At 38.2% G+C, this 20,093-nt stretch overlaps 1 protein-coding gene across 1 annotated transcript in view; it reads left to right on the forward strand.

Annotated features, from left to right (window-relative positions):
* EIF2AK3 (eukaryotic translation initiation factor 2 alpha kinase 3) overlaps positions 1-20,093 on the forward strand; it is an 82,815-nt gene that overhangs the window by 33,878 nt on the left and 28,844 nt on the right. Inside the window, exons 3-10 of the mRNA XM_006074737.4 lie at positions 7,700-7,894; positions 9,782-9,915; positions 13,687-13,921; positions 14,968-15,130; positions 16,110-16,250; positions 17,103-17,225; positions 19,207-19,424; positions 19,800-19,912. Of these exons, the coding sequence (XP_006074799.4) occupies positions 7,700-7,894; positions 9,782-9,915; positions 13,687-13,921; positions 14,968-15,130; positions 16,110-16,250; positions 17,103-17,225; positions 19,207-19,424; positions 19,800-19,912 (1,322 nt within the window). The remainder of the gene's footprint in view (positions 1-7,699; positions 7,895-9,781; positions 9,916-13,686; positions 13,922-14,967; positions 15,131-16,109; positions 16,251-17,102; positions 17,226-19,206; positions 19,425-19,799; positions 19,913-20,093) is intronic.

Raw genomic sequence — 20,093 nt, forward strand, 5'->3', positions numbered from 1 at the left:
GGAATCATAATGCTTTTTTGTTTTGGGTTTTGTCCTCTTTTAAAATAAGTCCAAAAAAAAAAAAGGCAAATAAAATAAGGCAGTTTGTCTCCATATGGTCAATCACATGACATCTTCTTTGTTGTTTAAACCATATTTTTAATTGCAGATAAGTTTACTTTCTTTTACATTTGGAAGCAAAGGTGAACTTTAGCTCCTGTTCATCTGATGGAGGTTTTTGTTTGTTCTTTTTTGTGTGTAGGGGGTGGGGGGGGAGTGATTGAGGGTGGTTGCACTTCGAAGCCTTTGTATTCTCTAAGGACCTGCCGCTTGTTTAGAGAAAGAGAAGTTGTTTAATGAAGAGGAAACAAGTAAAAATAAATGTTATTTGTTTCCTGCAGACCCACCAACCGCTCTTCCTCTTTCTTGTAGTGATACACACCTGCTCTGCCTATTTGTCCTCAGCCAGTGCTTGCTGTTGACATTACCAGACAATACCTGTTTTTTAATTTTATTGAAGTTTTTATTACCGTTATTTTTATTATCATTTTTTTAAAAAATATTTATTTCACTGCATCAAGTCTGAGTTGTGGCATGTAGGACCTTTGATCTTTAGTTGCAACATGTGGGATCTAGTTCCCAGACCAGGAATTGAACTCAAACCCCAGGCATTGGGAGTGAGGAGTCTTAGCCATTGGCCCACCAAGGATGTCCCTTTTTACCATTTTTATATCATAGTTTGAATTTATTGTTCTAGTAAATAGAAGAGAGAATATAATGTGGACGGTAGAGAACAATAAACTCTTGATTTCCTAACTAATGTGTAACTTAAAAGGGGAGATTACTTTGGCTAAACACGATGGTAGCTTCACCATGACCTAAATCTGTTCTTAATGACAACTTTAAGTTGAACATTCTTCAAAAGATGAAAAGCTTTGATTTTTGAAATTAGAATTTTTTATCTGTTATCAGTAAATAGAAGAAAGCAAAGAATAAAGTAGTAATGTTAAAATTCTAAGATAATATGCAGTGGTATACATATGTATACATGCCAGTGTCATCTGAGAGCTCATTAAAAATCAAATGTTTATTTTTATTTATGTATTTATTTACTTTTGACCATGCTACATGGCTTGTGGGATCTTAGTTCCCGACCAGGGATTGAACCCAGGCCCCTGGCAGTGGAGGTGAAGAGTCCTAACCACTGGGCTTCCAGGGAAGTCCCCCCAAATTTAGATTTTTAAAAAATAAAGAGAAATAGTTGGAGATCTTTAAATAGCAAGAATTATGATGAACCTTCAATTTCATGGTATAGCCTTCTGAGTTTAATTACAGCTGCAAAGCTGAGTATCTGTTCTCTTTAATCTCTTATTTGGAAGTAATTTCACAGTACAAGAAGTTGCACACTTTTTGGTATGAAAAGTAGTACCAAAAAAAAAAAAAAAGAACCAACCCTTGTATTCCCAGATTAATCTGCTCAAAACTTATTTGCTCTATCATTTGAGTTGTATGTGTAATCTCTCCTCTCCCAAACCCCCATACATACTTTTTTTTTCTTGAAATATCTAAAGATAAATGAAATATCCATTATAGCTCTTTACTCCTAGATGCTTCAGTGTGCATTTCTTAATAGAGATACTCTCTTACATAACCACAGTACAGTCATCAACTTTTAATCTGTCGTCTATATTCCAGTTTTATCAGTTGACTTAATAATGTCTTCTATGGTGTCTTTCATTCCCAGTGTAGCATCTAGTCTAGGGTCAGGTAGTACAGTTACTTGTCACATTAGCTTCTTTTAATCTGGATTTTTTTCCCCACAGACTCTATCTTTTATGACATTGACATTTTTGAAAAATATTGTCTCTCTGGCTTTTTACTTAAAATTAAATAGAATTTTCCTTCTTTTGTGCTTGTCTGATGTTTTCTGATAATTAGATCCAGGCTGTGCATTCTTGGTTCAGAATGCTGTATGGGTAACCTTCTCTTAGGGTTTCCTGTCTATCAAACTCATTTGATCATCTAGTCAAGGTATTGTCTAAATTCTCCTATAAAATGACTTTTCTGTTTTTTTGTTTTTAATCAATTGTTACTAATAAGCAGTTGGGAAGATACTTTGTTGTTGTTTAGTTGCTAAGTCATGTCCAACTCTTTTGCGACCCTGTAGACTAGAACCTGCCAGGCTCATCTGTCCATGAAATTCTCTAGGCAAGAATATTGGACTGGGTTGCCATTTTTTCCTCCAGGGGATCTTCCCGACCCAGGGATTGAACTTGCATCTCCTGCGTTGGCAGTTGGATTCCTTACCACTGAGACACCAGGGAAGCACAGGAAGATACTTTACGACCATGCAGATATCCTGCTCCTCATCAAAATTACCCCCTAGATTTAACACCATGGCTGATTTTTGCCTGACACAGTCTTAACTGTGATGACTGCAAGATGCTAATTTTTCCAACTGCAGTCCTCCCTTCAAATATATCAGTAGACTCTTGGCATTTTATTGCAGTAAAAGCATTTCCTTCTCTCCCATATGTTGTTTATTTTATCTATTTGTTAATAATATGGACTCATAAATTCCTTTTTTTTTTTCAATGCTTTATAATTCAGTAGTTAATCATTCTGGTGCTTCAGTTCCAGATGTGGTCAGTGACATGTTTCCATCTTTTTTTTGTATATATTCTTACTTTTCAGACCAATAAGATATTAAAGATTCACCTTCTACCTGCCTTGCCCCAGCCCAAGAGTCAGCCATGTCTCTCAGAGGCCTTTGTTCTTTTGCTGAGGGAACGGAATTTGATAAAATCTGCCCACTAGGTTTGAGTGCATTAATTTTACAGCCACTGTATATGCATAAACATGTACACATTAACATATTTAATATTTAACAGTACAGTGAACAGTTTTTGAGACTGTAATATTGTCTCAGTATAGTTACAGCAAAAAGTATAGTAGGAAGACTTCTGTCAGTGAACTTCCACTGCTAAAATTTTCTTGGATTTCAAAGGAAAAGCATAAGCGATGCTAGCCTGAAGGCCGAATGGGATTTCAGTGGGCAGAGTTGGTACTGGGGTGTTCCAGGGAGAATGAATGACATTGACAGTGACATAAGTGAACAATAACAGTAATAACATTAAATATCCTGCCTAAGTAATGATGCCTGATTTCCACCCACGTGGGGAAAGGTGAAAGACAAGGAGGAAAAAAAATAAATAAAAAAATTAAAAAAAGAAAGACAAGGAGGAGAAGGTTGTATGAGGTTGTGTTTAGAGGACTTTGAATGTTGGACTTAGGATTTGGGGTCTTTAGTTAGAAGAAAATGGAGAGCTATTGAGGATTTTTGAATAGTGTCATAACAAGCTTAACTGACTTAGAGATTAATCTAGAAGATACGCAGAGGTTGGGTTGAGGAAATTTCCAGCTAAGACCTGTGAAGAGATTATTATAATAGTTCAAGCCAGAGATATAAGGATTTGAACTACGAAATGAAGGAAAGAAGTGGATTAGAGTCGTGTTTTTCAACCTGTTTTCTAGAACTCCAGGAGTGTGGGACAAACCTGGGGGTAGCGGGTGGGGGAAAGAATATATTAACTGAACAACAACTTAAAACTCTTTGTGACAGAAAAGGATCTCTTTAAAATATCCCTGTAAGTATCTCTTTAAAGAAAAGATTCTGCTGCTTAAGGAAAAAAGAAGTCCATAGAGAAAAAAAAAAAATTTTTTTTAAGTTTATATCGACATTTGTTTGGAGGCTTTTGGTTTTTAAACTCATACTTCTTTCATAGCCCCTTTTCCAAAGTTTTGAGCCTTCACAGTCAGGAAAATAGTTGTGGCATTAGCTGAAATAAGTCAAGCTGTGTCCTTTTTTTTTTTTTTTTTGCACCACATGGCTTGCAGGATCTTAGTTCCTTGACCAGGAATTGAACTTGGACCCCAGCACTGACAGCACCAAGTCCTAACCACTGAACCACCAGAGAATTCCTGAGTTGTGTCTATTTGTTAATGCTGAAAGGCCAGTGTCACAAAGGCATGTACTAATTTAAACTCTTTCTCCAGAAACAAGGTGTTCTTGGCCAAAACCTTTAGAGTCATCCTGGGCTCCTTTAGAGTCATCCTGGGCTCTTTTCTTTTGCTCGTGTGTATAGGGAATCCACCACGAAATCCTACTGGCTTTACCTTCCAATTGCATCCCTAATCTAACCACCGGCATCACCTCCACTGTCCACAACCACCACAGTCTCGGGCTTTCCGCTTGCTCTCCATCCTTGCCTCTCCAGCCTGTTCCCCTCCGCTGTCACCGTGTACTTCCTGCTTAAGACCTTTGCAAGGGCTGTTCCCCTATATCAGCAGAGTTAGCACTTGTGTTTAGAGTTTGCTCAGATGTTACTTTCTCTATGGGAGCCTGCCCTGAACTTAACCATTAATGACAGTCCCTTCCCTTCCTATGCATATACTTTCCCTTCCTCCTTTATCTTGTTCCATTTTTTTTCCTTATGGCATTTATCCCCTAACATAGTCTGTAATTATTTACTATGTTATTTAACTCCCCAGTCCAGAGTTTGAGAGCCACATTGGCAGGTGTTTTTGTTTTCTTTTTATTTGTTTTGCTTACTTGTGTATCCTAAGCAACTGAATAGTCCCTGACGTGTAATCAGTTTAGTTCAGTTCAGTCGCTCATCGTGTCCGACTCTTTGCAACCCCATGAACCGCAGCACTCCAGGCCTCCCTTTCCATCACCGACTCCCGGAGTTTACCCAAACTCATGTCCATTGAGTCGGTGATGCCATCTAACCATCTCATCCTCTGTCGTCCCCTTCTCCTCCTGCCCCCAATCCCTCCCAGCATCAGAGTCTTTTCCAATGAATCAACTCTTCCCATGAGGTGGCCAAAGTATTGGAGTTTCAGCTTCAGCATCATTCCCTCCAAAGAAATCCCAGGACTGATCTCCTTTAGGATGGACTGGTTGGACCTTCTTGCAGTCCAAGGGACTCTCAAGAGTCTTCTCCAACACCACAGTTCAAAAGCATCAGTTCTTCAGCGCTCAGCTTTCTTTATAGTCCAACTCTCACATCCATACATGACTACTGGAAAAACCATAGCCTTGACTAGATGGACCTTTGTTGACAAAGTAATGTCTCTGCTTTTTAATATGCTGTCTAGGTTGGTCATAACTTTCCTTCCGAGGAGTAAGCATCTTTTAATTTCATGGCTGCAATCACCACCTGCAGTGATTTTTGGAGCCCCCCAAAATAAAGTCAGCAACTGTTTCCACTGTTTCCCCATCTATTTACCATGAAGTGATGGGACCAGATGCCATGATCTTCGTTTTCTGAATGTTGAGCTTTAAGCCAACTTTTTCACTCTCCTCTTTCACTTTCATCAAGAGGCTCTTTAGTTCTTTTTCACTTTCTGCCATAAGGGTGGTGTCATCTGCATGTCTGAAGTTATTGGTATTTCTTTGGGCAATCTTGATTCCAGCTTGTGCTTTGTCCAGCCCAGCGTTCCTCATGATGTACCCTGCATATAAGTTAAATAAGCAGGGTAACAATATACAGCCTTGACGTACTCCTTTTCCTATTTGGAACCAGTCTGTTCCATGTCCAGTTCTACCTGTTGCTTCCTGACCTGCATACAGATTTCTCAAAAGGCAGTTCAGGTGGTCTGGTATTCCCATCTCTTTCATAATTTTCCACAGTTTATTGTGATCCACACAGTCAAAGGCTTTGGCATAGTCAGTAAAGTAGAAATAGATGTTTTCCTGGAACTCTTTTGCTTTTTCGATGATCCAGCGAATGTTGGCAATTTGATCTCTGATTCCTCTGCCTTTTCTAAAACCAGCTTGAACATCAGGAAGTTCACGGTTAACGTATTGCTGAAGCCTGGCTTGAAGAATTTTGAGCATTACTTTCCTAGCATGTGAGCTGAGTGCAATTGTGTGGTAGTTTGAGCATTCTTTGGCATTGCCTTTCTTTGGGATTGGAATGAAAACTGACCTTCTCCAGTCCTGTGGCCACTGCTGAGTTTTCCAAATTTGCTGACATATTGAGTGCAGCATTTTCACAACAGCGTCTTTTAGGATTTGAAATAGCTCAACTGGATTTCCATCACCTCCACTAGCTTTGTTCTTAGTGATACTTCCTAAGGCCCACTTGACTTCACATTCCAGGATATCTGGCTCTAGGTGAATGATCACAGCATCCTGATTATCTGGGTCGTGAAGATCATTTTTGTATAGTTCTTCTGTGTGTTCTTGCCACCTCTTCTTAGTATCTTTTGCTTCTGTTAGGTTCCTACCATTTCTGTCCTTTATTGAGCCCATCTTTGCATGAAATATTCCCTTGGTATCTCTAATTTTCTTGAAGAGATCTCTAGTCTTTCCTATTCTGTTTCCTATGAAAACCATACTGGAGTGTACCTGTGGGCCCCAGGAGAGACAGGTGGTTCTTTTAAATTGCTTTTGGTTGATAAGCTGTGCAACTTCGTATGCTGCTCCAGAGGCCAAAGTACATCAGGCATGAGACCACGGCAGTATTTCCTATGACATGTAATAGGCCCTCCATAAACGTTGTTAAAAGAAGGAAGGACAACTAAGAGCATGAAATCATTAAGCTTGGTTACCAGGCTTCTTGCTCGTAGCAGATCTGAGAAATTGAATGAAAGAAAGAGTGGGATGCTGCTTAAATCAATCTATGTTCCTTAGACCTGAATCATTGATGGTAACTGGCTTAGATAAAATAGGCCTGGAAAGTGCTGCATAAACTGTCCCTTTACTAGAAAATCACATTATCCATTAGCGTAGTAATCACCATAAGAACTCCTATAGTAACCTCTGCTTGAACTCACTTAGTCACAGAACTCTCATTTGGTCTTGTTATGGAACACTCTTGGCTCCTGGTGAACAGAGTTTGAGGAAAACCATACCTGTGGGCCCCAGGAGGGACAGGTGGTTCTTTTAAATTGCTTTTGGTTAATAAGCTGTATAACTTCGTATGCTGCTCCGGAGGCCAAAGTACATCAGGCATGAGGCCACAGCTCTTAGTTCCTGCTAATTCTTTTATTTATTTTTAAAATTATTATTTAATCATTAATTAAGTTGGTAATTATTTAATTATTAATTAGTCAATGTTTAACTATTAATTATTTATATTTATTTTTATTTTTATCCTTTTATTTTTATTATTTATTTGTTTTATTGACATATAATTGATTTACAATGTTGTGTTAATTTCTATGTACAGCAAAGTGATTCAGTTATATATACATATATATATATCCTTTTTCATATTCTTTTCCTATTTGATTTATCACAGGATATTGAATATAATTCCCTATGCTATACAGTGGGACCTTGTGGTTGGTTTATTCATTCTATGTATAATAGTTCACATCTGCTAGTTTTAACCTTCCAATCCATCCCTCCCCCACCCTCCATCCCTTGGCAACCGCAGGTGTATTCTCAGTGTCTGTTGTGAGTCTGTTTCTTTTGTGTAGTTAGGTTCATTTGTGTTGTGTTTTAGATTCCACATATAAGTGATATCGTATGATATTTATCTTTGTATGGTTTACCTCATTTAGCATGATAATCTCTAGGTCCATCCATGTTGCTGCAAATGGCATTGTTCCGCTCTTTTTTATGACTGAGTAATATTCCATTGCATATGTGTAGCACATCTTCTTTATTCATTCATAGAATCCTTTTAAAAGTTAGCTTTTATTTTAGGTATTTGGGAACAAGATGATCATTCCTTCCCTGGATGGAGACCTCTTCCAGTGGGACCGGGATCGTGAGAGCATGGAAACAGTTCCGTTTACAGTTGAATCACTTCTCGAGTCGTCTTATAAGTTTGGAGATGATGTTGTCTTGGTTGGAGGAAAGTCTCTCACTACGTATGGACTCAGTGCATATAGTGGAAAGGTGAGTAAAAATGTTCAGTTTGTTTGGGGAGAAGTCAGACTAAATAAGAATAGAAGAAATAATTTCTTAAACTGGACTATTACTGGTTGAGGTCTGTTATAATTTTCCCCCAAGGATATCATTTCTTTTGATAAAAGAACTGTGAAGTAGAAAGTGGGGGATATACTATTAAGAGAAACTGAATTTATCCAGAATAACAGAATAAACGACAGAGTCAAACAGCAGAGCCAGGAACAGCAGAAGGAAGAGAAGGAATAACTGGTCTTCTGTGTGTCAGGTGCATTTTTCATGCATCATTTTGAAATCATCACAATATTTCTAATGGTTACATTTAAAAATTTTTATTTGGATAAGGAACGCTCCAAGGATTAATAATAATCCTGATGGTAAGAATAATTGCTACTACTTATTTATTTCTCTAGTTTGAGCCTGTCATGAGAGAATCTAAGAAGCAAGTTCGTGCTCATTTTAGGATGAGAAAATTGAGGGTTTCAAAGGTTCAGAAACTTCCAAGGTCAGATTTGATTTAAATCTGTCTGATGAAAAAGTCATACTGTTAATGACCTATGCTTTCTCCATTATTAGCTTTTAGGAAATAAACTGACTCTTAAGATTGGGTCTTATAAATCCATTGTTGGGAATAACTAAAAATATGCTTTTTTAGAAAGGTAAAAAATCTCTTTCTAACCCCTGAATACATCAGTACTTGAATATTTGTATATAGACTTGAAAACAAGGAAGAATAGAAAAAAGGTCTTTGATCCTTGAGTTTTTCAAACTTGATGATCCCTTGTCTGAGTGTTCGGCCCATGGGCCCTCCTTGTTCTCGCAAGCTTTTTGCCTTCTCCAGCCACCTGCATCTGTATTGTTCTGAGGAGGCCTTATGGTCCTGTCTCTCCTTCAGTGCTCTCATCTGTAAAGCAGTGGGACTGAACCTGGGCAGCTAGTTTTGTGGTTTGATGTGCTGCTCCAAAATTCTGGTATCCTAGCAGGTACACTTCTTTCTGTGAGGATTTTGGTTACACCATCCAAAGAATTTCCCCTTTCCTTCGAATGAGGATTTGAAAGAGGTACTTGAAAATGCTAACAGCTGTTAGAGAAGGTTTAAATTTTTTAGAACTAAATGCTTCTGTTGTATGGAAACTCCAAGGTGGTTTTTCTTTTTTTTTAGCTCACCTTGGATTTTATTCATGGTATTATTACAAGAGATCACAACTAGCTCTCCATTTCTTCATGGAAATAAGTGCTCACAGTAAGACTGAAGTTGTCTAAATCCTGAAACTTGTTCCCTGAAGTAAATATTCACTGGCACTTCTATGGTTCTGAATGTTTCATTTTAGGAACTGGTGGTAATCTAGCTATTGCTGCTTTTTTTTTCCAGTTTTTTAAAATTTATTTTTTAAAAATTTATTGGAGTATAGTTGATTTACAGTGCTATGTTAGTTTCAGGTATACAGCAAAGTGAATCAGTTATACATATATCCACTCTTTTTTAAGATTCTTTTCCCATATAGGCCACTGTCATCGTTGTTCAGTCGCTAAGTGGTGTCCAGCTCTTTGCGACCCCTTGGACTGTAGCTTTCATGGGATTTTCCAGGCAAGAATACTAGAGTGGGTTGCCATTTCCTTCTCCATTGAACCCATGTCTCCTGCTTTGGCAGGCGAATTCTGTACTGCTGAGCCACCAGGGAAGCCCATATAGGCCATTACAGAGTATTGAGTAGAGGCCCCTGTGCTAAACGGTATAGCTGTTGCTTCTTAATCCTTGGGTACTTTTTACACATTTCCTCAATTTCCTTTCACTTTTTATAAATTATCGAGAGTCTTTTACTGTCTCTGATCTCCTGAAATGTGTTCTCTTTACTAATTTTACACCTGTCTTTTCAGGTGAGGTACATCTGTTCAGCTCTGGGTTGTCGCCAGTGGGATAATGATGAAATGGAACAAGAAGAAGACATCTTGCTTCTGCAGCGCACCCAGAAAACTGTGAGAGCCGTTGGACCTCGCAGTGGCAATGAGAAGTGTGTATTTAGATGATGTTGCTGTTGATGTTTAGAAGTACAGTAAGACCAGAGTTCATCGGCTTTTTCTTTGTTGAGATTTTCTGAACTGTTTTTGTTTCCCCAAAAGCATACTACTTTTTAAAGAGAAATGAAGCCCCTCAATTTATCTGTTTATTTAGGCTGTGCTGGGTGTTGGCTGCAGCATACAGGCTTCTCCAGTTGTGATGTGTGGCATGTGGGATCTTAGTTCCCCCACCAGGGGTTGAACCCACATCCCCTGCATCTGAAGGCAGATTCTTTACCACTGGACCATCAGGGAAGTCCCTGTAGCCCCTAAATTTAAAACGGCTTCATGACTATTAATATTAACAAATCTTGAGCTGAACTTCTCACCATGTGCTTTCAGATATGGTAACCAGGAGGAGTCCCATACAATGACTGTATATTAGCTTTGTTATTGTTATTGCTTAGTCGCTCAGTTGTGTTTGAATCTTGGCGACCCCATGGATTGTGGCCCCCCAGGTGTTTCTTTCCATGGGGTTTCCTAGGCAAGAATACTGGAGTGAGTTGCCATTTCCTCCTCCAGGGGATCTTCCCGACTCAGGGATTGAAGCCAAATCTCTGCGTCTCCTGCATTGCAGGAAGATTCTTTACCAGAGTCACCAGGGAAGCCCATATATTAGCTTAGTTTTAGGTTATGATACTTTTCACAGCAACCTCACTGGTCAAAGTTCTTTGAATACAGACAGACAAAGCTGATATGCTTTGCTTTACTTGGGCCTGTTGGACTCTGAAATTCTCTCTGGTAGATAGTTTTGTGGTTTGTCTGACTACCACCTCAATTTTAAAATAATACTTTAATCTATTTTCTTAAAGTGTTAAAGTATAATTTATTTGGTCAAATACTTTTTTGTTTCCTTTTTCAAATAATGTAAATTTTTACATTTAAAATAACGTGATTAGGAGGCAAGAATATACAATGGATTAAAGACAATCTCTTTAACAAGTGGTGCTGGGAAATCTGGTCAACCACTTGTAAAAGAATGAAACTAGAACACTTTCTAACACCATACACAAAAATAAACTCAAAATGGATTAAAGATCTAAACGTAAGACCAGAAACTATAAAACTCCTAGAGGAGAACATAGGCAAAACACTCTCTGACATACATCACAGCAGGATCCTCTATGACCCACCTCCCAGAATATTGGAAATAAAAGCAAAAATAAACAAATGGGACCTAATTAACCTTAAAAGCTTCTGCACATCAAAGGAAACTATTAGCAAGGTGAAAAGACAGCCTTCAGAATGGGAGAAGATAATAGCAAATGAAGCAACTGACAAACAACTAATCTCGAGAATATACAAGCAACTCCTACAGCTCAACTCCAGAAAAATAAATGACCCAATCAAAAAATGGGCCAAAGAACTAAATAGACATTTCTCCAAAGAAGACATACAGATGGCTAACAAACACATGAAAAGATGCTCAACATCACTCATTATCAGAGAAATGCAAATCAAAACCATTATGAGGTACCATTTCACACCAGTCAGAATGGCTGCGATCCAAAAGTCTACAAGTAATAAATGCTGGAGAGGGTGTGGAGAAAAGGGAACCCTCTTACACTGTTGGTGGGAATGCAAACTAGTACAGCCACTATGGAGAACAGTGTGGAGATTCCTTAAAAAACTGGAAATAGACCTGCCTTATGATCCAGCAATCCCACTGCTGGGCATACACACTGAGGAAACCAGAAGGGAAAGAGACACGTGTACCCCAATGTTCATCGCAGCACTGTTTATAATAGCCAGGACATGGAAGCAACCTAGATGTCCATCAGCAGATGAATGGATAAGAAAGCTGTGGTACATATACACAATGGAGTATTACTCAGCCATTAAACAGAATACATTTGAATCAGTTCTAATGAGGTGGATGAAACTGGAGCCTATTATACAGAGTGAAGTAAGCCAGAAAGAAAAACACCGATACAGTATACTAACACATATATATGGAATTTAGAAAGATGGTAACAATAACCCTGTGTACGAGACAGCAAAAGAGACACTGATATATAGAACAGTCTTATGGACTCTGTGAGAGAAGGAGAGGGTGGGAAGATTTGGGAGAATGGCATTGAAACATGTAAAATATCATGTATGAAATGAGTTGCCAGTCCAGGTTCGACGCACGATACTGGATGCTTGGGGCTGGTGCACTGGGACGACCCAGAGGGATGGAATGGGGAGGGAGGAGGGAGGAGGGTTCAGGATGGGGAACACATGTATACCTGTGGCGGATTCATTTTGATATTTGGCAAAACTAATACAATTATGTAAAGTTTAAAAATAAAATAAAATTAAAAAAAAAAAATAACGTGATTAGGAACTTCCCTGGTGGTCCAGTGGTTGAGAATCTGCCTTCCAATGTGGGGGGTGGGGATCTGGGATCAATCCCTGACAGGGAACTAAGATCCCACACGCTAGGGCAAATAAGCCCACATGCCACATCTGCTGAGCCCACAAGGCAAAACTAGAGAGAAGCCCGCACACCACAGCAAAGGGTCCTGCTTGCCACAACTAAGACCCAATGCAGCCAAATAAATAAATATTAAAAAACTAAGATAAAATTATGTGATTGGATTAAGATATGCTAGTGGTCATAAATTACATGCTTGAGTTTTTTAAACCTAATGTTTAAATTCTAAATTGCCGTGCAATAAAAAGAATTTGAGAGCCCATGTTTATCTTTTTGAAAGTGAACCAGACTTTGAACCATTCTTTGAGATTTTGTCTAATTTGATGCACAATCATTGTTTCCTGAAAACATTTCTCAAGTTCAATGAAGAATGTATTCTCTCTTCATTCCCTGGACTGTAAGTCGAGGGCTTTGCTGGCAACCGGAGCTCCTTTATCCTGATGAGATTTTGTTTCCCTAAATGTTGAGTGCTTGTTGGGTGTTCAGCCACCATAGGAGCAGATGTGCAACTTAACAGAATTTGAATTATCAGAATGGGAAGAGTCTGCCGTCTGAGATCCATATTCTTTGAGTATCTACTTTTTAACAGATGTCAGAATTATAGGGCCATTTTATATCTAAGTGTCAAGACCATTATAGTGTCAATAGACATATGATTTTTCTATATGTTAATTATAGAGGAAACATTACTGCTACCACTTTACAGATACGGACACTGAAACTCAGGTAAGGTTAAGGCTAACCAGATCTCAGTCAGAAGAAAACTAAGATTGAAACTGAGGTGTTATGACCTTCAGACTTGGTATTCTGGGTCACATTGCCTTTCAAGGCTCTATTTTCATAAAAATCTAAACTTGATGTATTCATCTTGCCTTTTACATTGGCTTATTGGGATATCCCAATAAGGGTTAATTTCTCTACACTTGAGTGAAATGTTTCCACACTTTAATTAAGAAGTAGGACCGACTGTAAGCTGCATCATTTTGATGTGACTTTGATGTGTTTTGAGAAGATTGTCTTGATTTAGAAATGTGAACATTTGTTAATCTTTGAGAGAAAAATCTATCCCATAGCTGTTGTCAGATCACAGCTCTCAGAACCAGTTTCTAAAGGGTCAGGACCCAACTTACGCCCTCTTGTGGCTGAAATCAGTATAGTGTGCTCTTTTCCAGAAGATTGTGTGTTAATTGTTCCTTTTCTCATCACCCAAATTTTAGTGTTTGTTTCTTCACTCTACAAGAGTTCTTTATTATTTGGTCCCTTTTTTAAAATGTAAATTTCTAAAACACGCCTTTGTAAATTTAAGGTGGAATTTCAGTGTTGGCCACTTTGAACTTCGGTATATTCCAGACATGGAAACTAGAGCCGGATTTATTGAAAGCACCTTAAAGCCCAGTGGAAACAAAGAACAGTCTAAAATTATTTCAGACGTGGAAGAGCAGGAAGCTGTCATGATGGATACAGTGATAAAGGTCTCCGTTGCGGATTGGAAAGTTATGGCGTTTAATAAGAAGGGAGGACACCTGGAGTGGGAATACCAGGTACCTAGAACCACTGAGAATTTATGACTGTGTTTCTTTCCTTCTCAGTCTGACCAGACATGTTGGGTAAGGGGAGGTGACTGCCATTTTGCAATTTTTCAACTTGTTCTCTGTGCTCTAAGAAATTTGTGATTTTACATCGGTTAGAATGTAAAAGTTGCTCAGTTGTGTTTGACCCCATGGACTATACAGTGACCCCATGGACTATACAGTCCTTGGAATTCTCCAGGCCAGAATACTGGAGTGGGGAGCCTTTCCCTTCTCCAGGGGATCTTCCCAACCCAGGGATCGAATCCAGGTCTCCTGCATTGCAGGTGGATTCTTTACCAGCTGAGCCACAAGGGAAGCCCTCTGTTAGAATGTGGCTATTATGAAAAAGACAGAAGATAGCAAGTGTGGGTGAGGTGAACAGGTTATAGCAGCATTTCTTTGAGCTAGATGTTATGGGAAACAGCATGGAGGATCCTTATAATATTAAACAGAAGTGAAGAGTTGATCTTAAATGTTCTTAAAACACACATACAAAGTAACTATGAAATGATGGCTATATCAGCTTGATTGTGCTAATTATTTCACAGTGTGTACATGTACCAAAATATCATACTCTATACGATAAATGGCTTCCCAGGTAGCTCAGTGGTATAGACCCGTCTGCCATGCAGAAGACACAGATTCAATCCCTGGGTCGGGAAGATCCTAGAGAAGATCCTGGGTCTAGGAAGATCTGCCTAGAGAAGGAAATGGCAACCCCCACCAGTATTCTTGCCTGGGAAATTCTGTGGAGAGAGAATCCTGGCAGGCTATAGCCCATGGGGTCACAAAAGAGTTGGACATGACTTAGCAACTAAACAACAATATCATAAGTACATACATTTTTATTTGTCAGTTATACCTCAGTAAAGCTGAACAACAACAAAAAAGCTGGAAAATGAAAACTTTTTAAATAAATCTGTGTCTTTAAATGGTATTTCAGGAGTTGGGATACATATAAATACTGCTTGTAGATATCTAAATTTTCTTTTCCTTTTTTGTTATTGTTTGTTTAGTTTTGTACTCCCATTGCATCTGCCTGGTTGGTTAAGGATGGCAAAGTCATTCCCATCAGTCTTTTTGATGATACAAGTTACACGCCCAATGATGGAGTTTTAGAAGATGAAGAAGATATTGTAGAAGCCGCCCGGGGAGCCACAGAAAACAGTGTTTACTTGGGTGAGTGGATGTCTCTTATCTCGAGATAGTACATGTTGAATCCAGGTTTTATTTCTACATGGTCTCTCCCTACTTCAGGTGTGCCTATAGTAGTTTTAATTCCTTAGTACATTCTCTGGCCTTAAGATTTATACTTTGATTTCTGTTCTGCAGTGTTTTCTCATTCTTTCAGTTCTGAAACTTCTAATTGCCATAGTGTATTCTTTTTCTCAGAGACCTTTATTTAAAATGCTTAAAAATGTTGCCATTATATAGCATGGTTTCATGTTACTTATGTATCCTCAAAGTCTAAAACTTTTTACATTTGTATTTGTATCTCTATCAACTTGCACCCTCTTAAAGATTATATTTAGTTTTTTCTATACATCTATACAGCTTATCTGAAAAATCAAAACAAAATTCTTGTGTGCTACTGGGCAATTGAAAGCCTTTAATATAATACATTTTGAAAACCCTAAAATCTAATTATTTGAACTAATTTTGTGGCCAAATACTCATAAAATTCTTTTAGCGCTATCAATGTGCTACCCACCCCTCAATCTCAGTGAAATGCAAGAATTTGAAAGAGTAACACGTCACACACATGATATGACAGTATTTAATTGAATTGTTAGTATCTTGTGAACGATAGGTGTTTAGGTTTTCTTAAAGAAAAGGTTACTTCATCTAAGCTATTAGTTTCCTAAAAGTACAATTATTTCTTTCAGTTTTCCTGCCAGAGGGGTTTTCCAGTTTTTACCAAAGATTATTCAGTGAGAACATTGTAACGTGTACATAATTTTCCTGCCCTGTTTTTGTTGAATAACCTTTGGGTCAAATTTGAGTGCTTCGCTCATGAGTCTTTGAAAAGAGCTGTGTAGCACATGAATAAATAACTGAAATTCGTCTAATTTTATTAAATCAAAATGAACCTTTTTGGAAAAAAAAAATCATTGGCACTTGATTCTAAATGTAATTGACAGGGTTCTGGTTGATTTAGGAATGTACAGAGGCCAGCTGTATCTGCAGTCATCAGTCAGAATTTCAGAAAAGTTTCCTACGAGCCCCAAGGCCTTGGAATCTGTCAATAGTGAAAATGCTATTATTCCTTTGCCAACCATCAAATGGAAACCTCTAATTCGTAAGTGAACTGTGAACTTTTATAAATGTTATTAAAATGTTCAGAGGCCTGATCATGACTGTCTTTGCCCTAGTTTTGAGTATCACAAGGATCACAACTATTATATACTCTGTACTGTCTAATGGCCCTCCTAATGGCTCAGCAGGTAAAGAACCCGCCTGCCAATGCAGAAACAGGTTCTCTCCCTCGAGTCGGGAAAATCCCCTGGAGGAGGAAATGGCTACCCACTCCAGTATTCTTGCCTGGAGAACCCCATGGATAGAGGAGCCTGGTGGGCTACAGTCCTTGGGATCGCAAAGAGTAGGACACGACTGAGCACACATGCTCGTACTTTCTAATAAATGGGGAAGGTATTTCAGAAGTTAATGAATTTTAATTATCATTTACAACATTATTTCATCGAAGCAACAGCTGCTTCTGTAGAAATCAGTGTTAATAAAATGTTTCTCTAGACAGGTTAGAAAAATTTTTAATCATTCTCTGACCATGCCTTGGTATCATTTAGTTTATATTTATGTTAAGAATATTTGTGAAACATTATCTGGCTATCACATCATATTCTTTGAGACACTCAAATGAATTGAATTCAAATATTAAGCCATCTGTTTTCTTCGGCTGTCTTTCTGTACCTTGTATATGTTTTTTTGTCACATACACCACATCAGATTTTAATGACTTGTATAAATGATTCATCTTCTCTACAAGACTGCTTTTCAAGGGAAAAAACCTTGGGCCATTGTTTGACTAACGTATTTAAACTGAACTGTGGTTGAATATCTGTGTTTTGAATGAATGAGGCATACACATTTTCATTAAAATCATAACAGTGAAGATTTCACCGTTTTCTTTTAGATTCTCCTTCTAGAACTCCTGTCTTGGTGGGCTCTGATGAATTTGACAAATGTCTTAGTAATGATAAGTTTTCTCACGAAGAGTACAGTAACGGTGCACTTTCAATCTTGCAGTATCCTTACGGTAAGTGTGATTACCTTTGAACTGAAGATGGTGTCTGACTCTTCTGTTTATTTTAGTTTATTAATTTGAAATTTAATTAATAGAATTCAAATGCAGGGTAATCAGTTGAAGGGCAAAAAATAAAATATCTTGAGAAGCAAAAGTTGTATATGATGGCCAAGGTTCCAGAGACTGTTTGCAGGGGTTTTGTCACATGCTAGATTGGACACACCTAACTTACCTATGTCTCTATTCCTTCATCTGTAAAACAAAGATATAATAATCCTGTGTATATCTACTTATCAAATTGTTCTAAGGTCTAAATGAGATAATGTAGTGTTTTTTTTTGTTTTGACGTGTACACAGTGCTATATTTATTTATTTTAAAAAACGTATTTGTTTTTGGCTGCACTGGGTCCTCGTTGCTGCATGTGGGCTTTCTTTGGTTATACAGAGCAGGGGCCTCCCACCATGAGTACGCAAGGGCTTCTCATTGTGTTGGCTTCTCTTGTTGCAGGGCACAGGCTCTAGGGCACGAGGGCTTCAACAGTTCTGGTGCCCTGGCTCATTAGTTGTGGCTTGTGGGACCTAAGGCATACAGGCTTCAGTAATTTGTGGCTCAATGGTTGTGACTCAACAGGCTCTGGAACACAGTTGTGGCACATGCGCTTAGGTACCCCTCAGCATGTGGAATCTTCCCAGACCAGGGATTGAACCCATGTCCCCTGCACTGGCAGGTGGATTCTTATCCACTGCTCCACCAGGGAAATCCAATAATGCTTAGTCTTAATTAGCACCAAGTCTGGCAAATAGTAAATGTTCAGTAAGCATTAGTTCTTGTTATTACCTCTTATTTAATGATCAGCTTATATAATATAGTCTATGTAATATCTGTATAGTGAAAATAGATATTTCCCATAAGAGCTATGTGAAAATGCTATACAATGGGATTATTTTAATTTTGTTTTAAGACAAAGAAAATTAGCTTGGAAGTCGAAAATAGGTGAAATTTGGCATGCAACACATTCCTATTTATTTAGGAAAGTGAAAGTAAAGTCGCTCAGTCGTGTCTGACTCTTTGTGACCTCATGGACTGTAGCCTACCAGGTTCCTCTGTCCATGGGATTTTTCAGGCAAGAATACTAGAGTGGGTTGCCATTTCCTTCTCCAGGAGATCTTCCCGACCCAGGGATTGAACCCAGGTCTCCTGCATTGTAGGCAGACACTTTACCATCTGAGCCACCAGGAAAGCTGGATATATTCAGATATGAAAGTTGAACATCTTTTAAACAGTTGAACATTAAAAAAAAAAAAATCCTCGAATCTGTATTAGACAAAAACATAGGCTCCTCGTCAGTTAGTTACCCTAGATGGTAGAACTGGGAAGTTATTGTAGAATTTAAATTGATTTAGTTAAAAAACAACAACAACAAGGTGCTAAAGTCTGTTATTGATCAACATAGAATGTAAAAGAGAACTGTGTAATCTGCCCACACTGTGTAAAACAGAAGTTAAAAAGAAAAGCTGCTTTCTAGGACAGACTCATTTTGACAGCCTGAAATGAACCAGAGAGCACAGTGGAAATGTTTTCCTTTCCTTGTGAAGAATGAATCATGCTAAAATTTGGTATTTTGTTGGGGCTAAATGGAAGGAAAGTTTAAAATCCTCGAAGGAAGTTTGAATACTAATTTTATTTTCCACTTAAAGGATTGAATTATTAATGAGATAATGAATAAGAGTTGTTTTTTTTAGTCTTATTATTATTCAGTAGAAAGAAAATGTATGGTGTTATGGAATAAAGAAAAATATATCTGTGTAGAAGGAAGAAAAAGCACAGTAAATGAGGCTGTGGAAATGTGCTAAAGAAGAGATGAAACTTTAAAAAAAGGAATTGAAAGTGTTATAAGTCATAGGAAATTAGATAATTATTAGCAATTAATGGTGGAACCATATTGGTATATCTTTTTAAAGAAACCCACTTCTAATGTTTATTTTTTTGAAGATAATGGTTATTATCTGCCATACTATAAGAGGGAAAGAAACAAACGGAGCACGCAGATCACAGTCAGATTTCTTGACAACCCGAATTACAAGAACATCCGCAAGAAGGACCCTGTTCTTCTCTTACACTGGTGGAAAGAAATAGTTGGAACCATCGTGTTTTGTATTGTAGCAACAACTTTCATTGTACGCAGACTCTTCCATCCTCATCCTCACAGAGTAAGACATTTTTTAGAATCTCATTTATTTCAAAGTGTTGGGACTATAGAAAACTTTGTGTGTGTGCATGTGTGTGCGCGCGTGCACGCGCCCATGTGCTGGGCAAGGGGTACATTTCCTTAAATTTCACCCTAAAATCACTGTTGCCTATACTTTTGTTTCCATGTGCTTGTCACCCCTGCTTCACTCTTCAACCCTGGCTCCACCCTGATCATTTCCCTTCCCTTTGACAAAGAAAATGCTGTTGTTTTGTGTTCTTCTAATACATTTTCTCAGTATTGTTTGTTCTTCCATGTTATTTTACAGCCTAATATTGTTAGCTAACTTCAGTTCAGCTTTTGTACTGAGAGTGATTTTTTTCCCCCACCTCTTCAGCAAAGGAAGGAATCTGAAACTCAGTGTCAAACTGAAAATAAATATGATGCTGTCAGTGGAGAAGCTAATGACAGTAGCTGGAATGACATAAAAAATTCTGGATACGTGTCACGGTAAGAGTCTTATGCTAAAGTGTGTGTGTGCTGTAGCTTCTGCTGGCAACTGTTCAAATCCAGAAAGGAATAGCCCTAGATATAGAGAACAAATGGATTGCCAGAATGGAGAGGAGTGGGACTGGTGAGCGAAATAGATGAAGACTAGAGTAGTTGTTCATTTGACATGTGCTCTAAACCT

This window comes from Bubalus bubalis, chromosome 12 (genome assembly GCF_019923935.1).
Source record: "Bubalus bubalis isolate 160015118507 breed Murrah chromosome 12, NDDB_SH_1, whole genome shotgun sequence".
Lineage (NCBI taxonomy): Eukaryota > Metazoa > Chordata > Mammalia > Artiodactyla > Bovidae > Bubalus > Bubalus bubalis.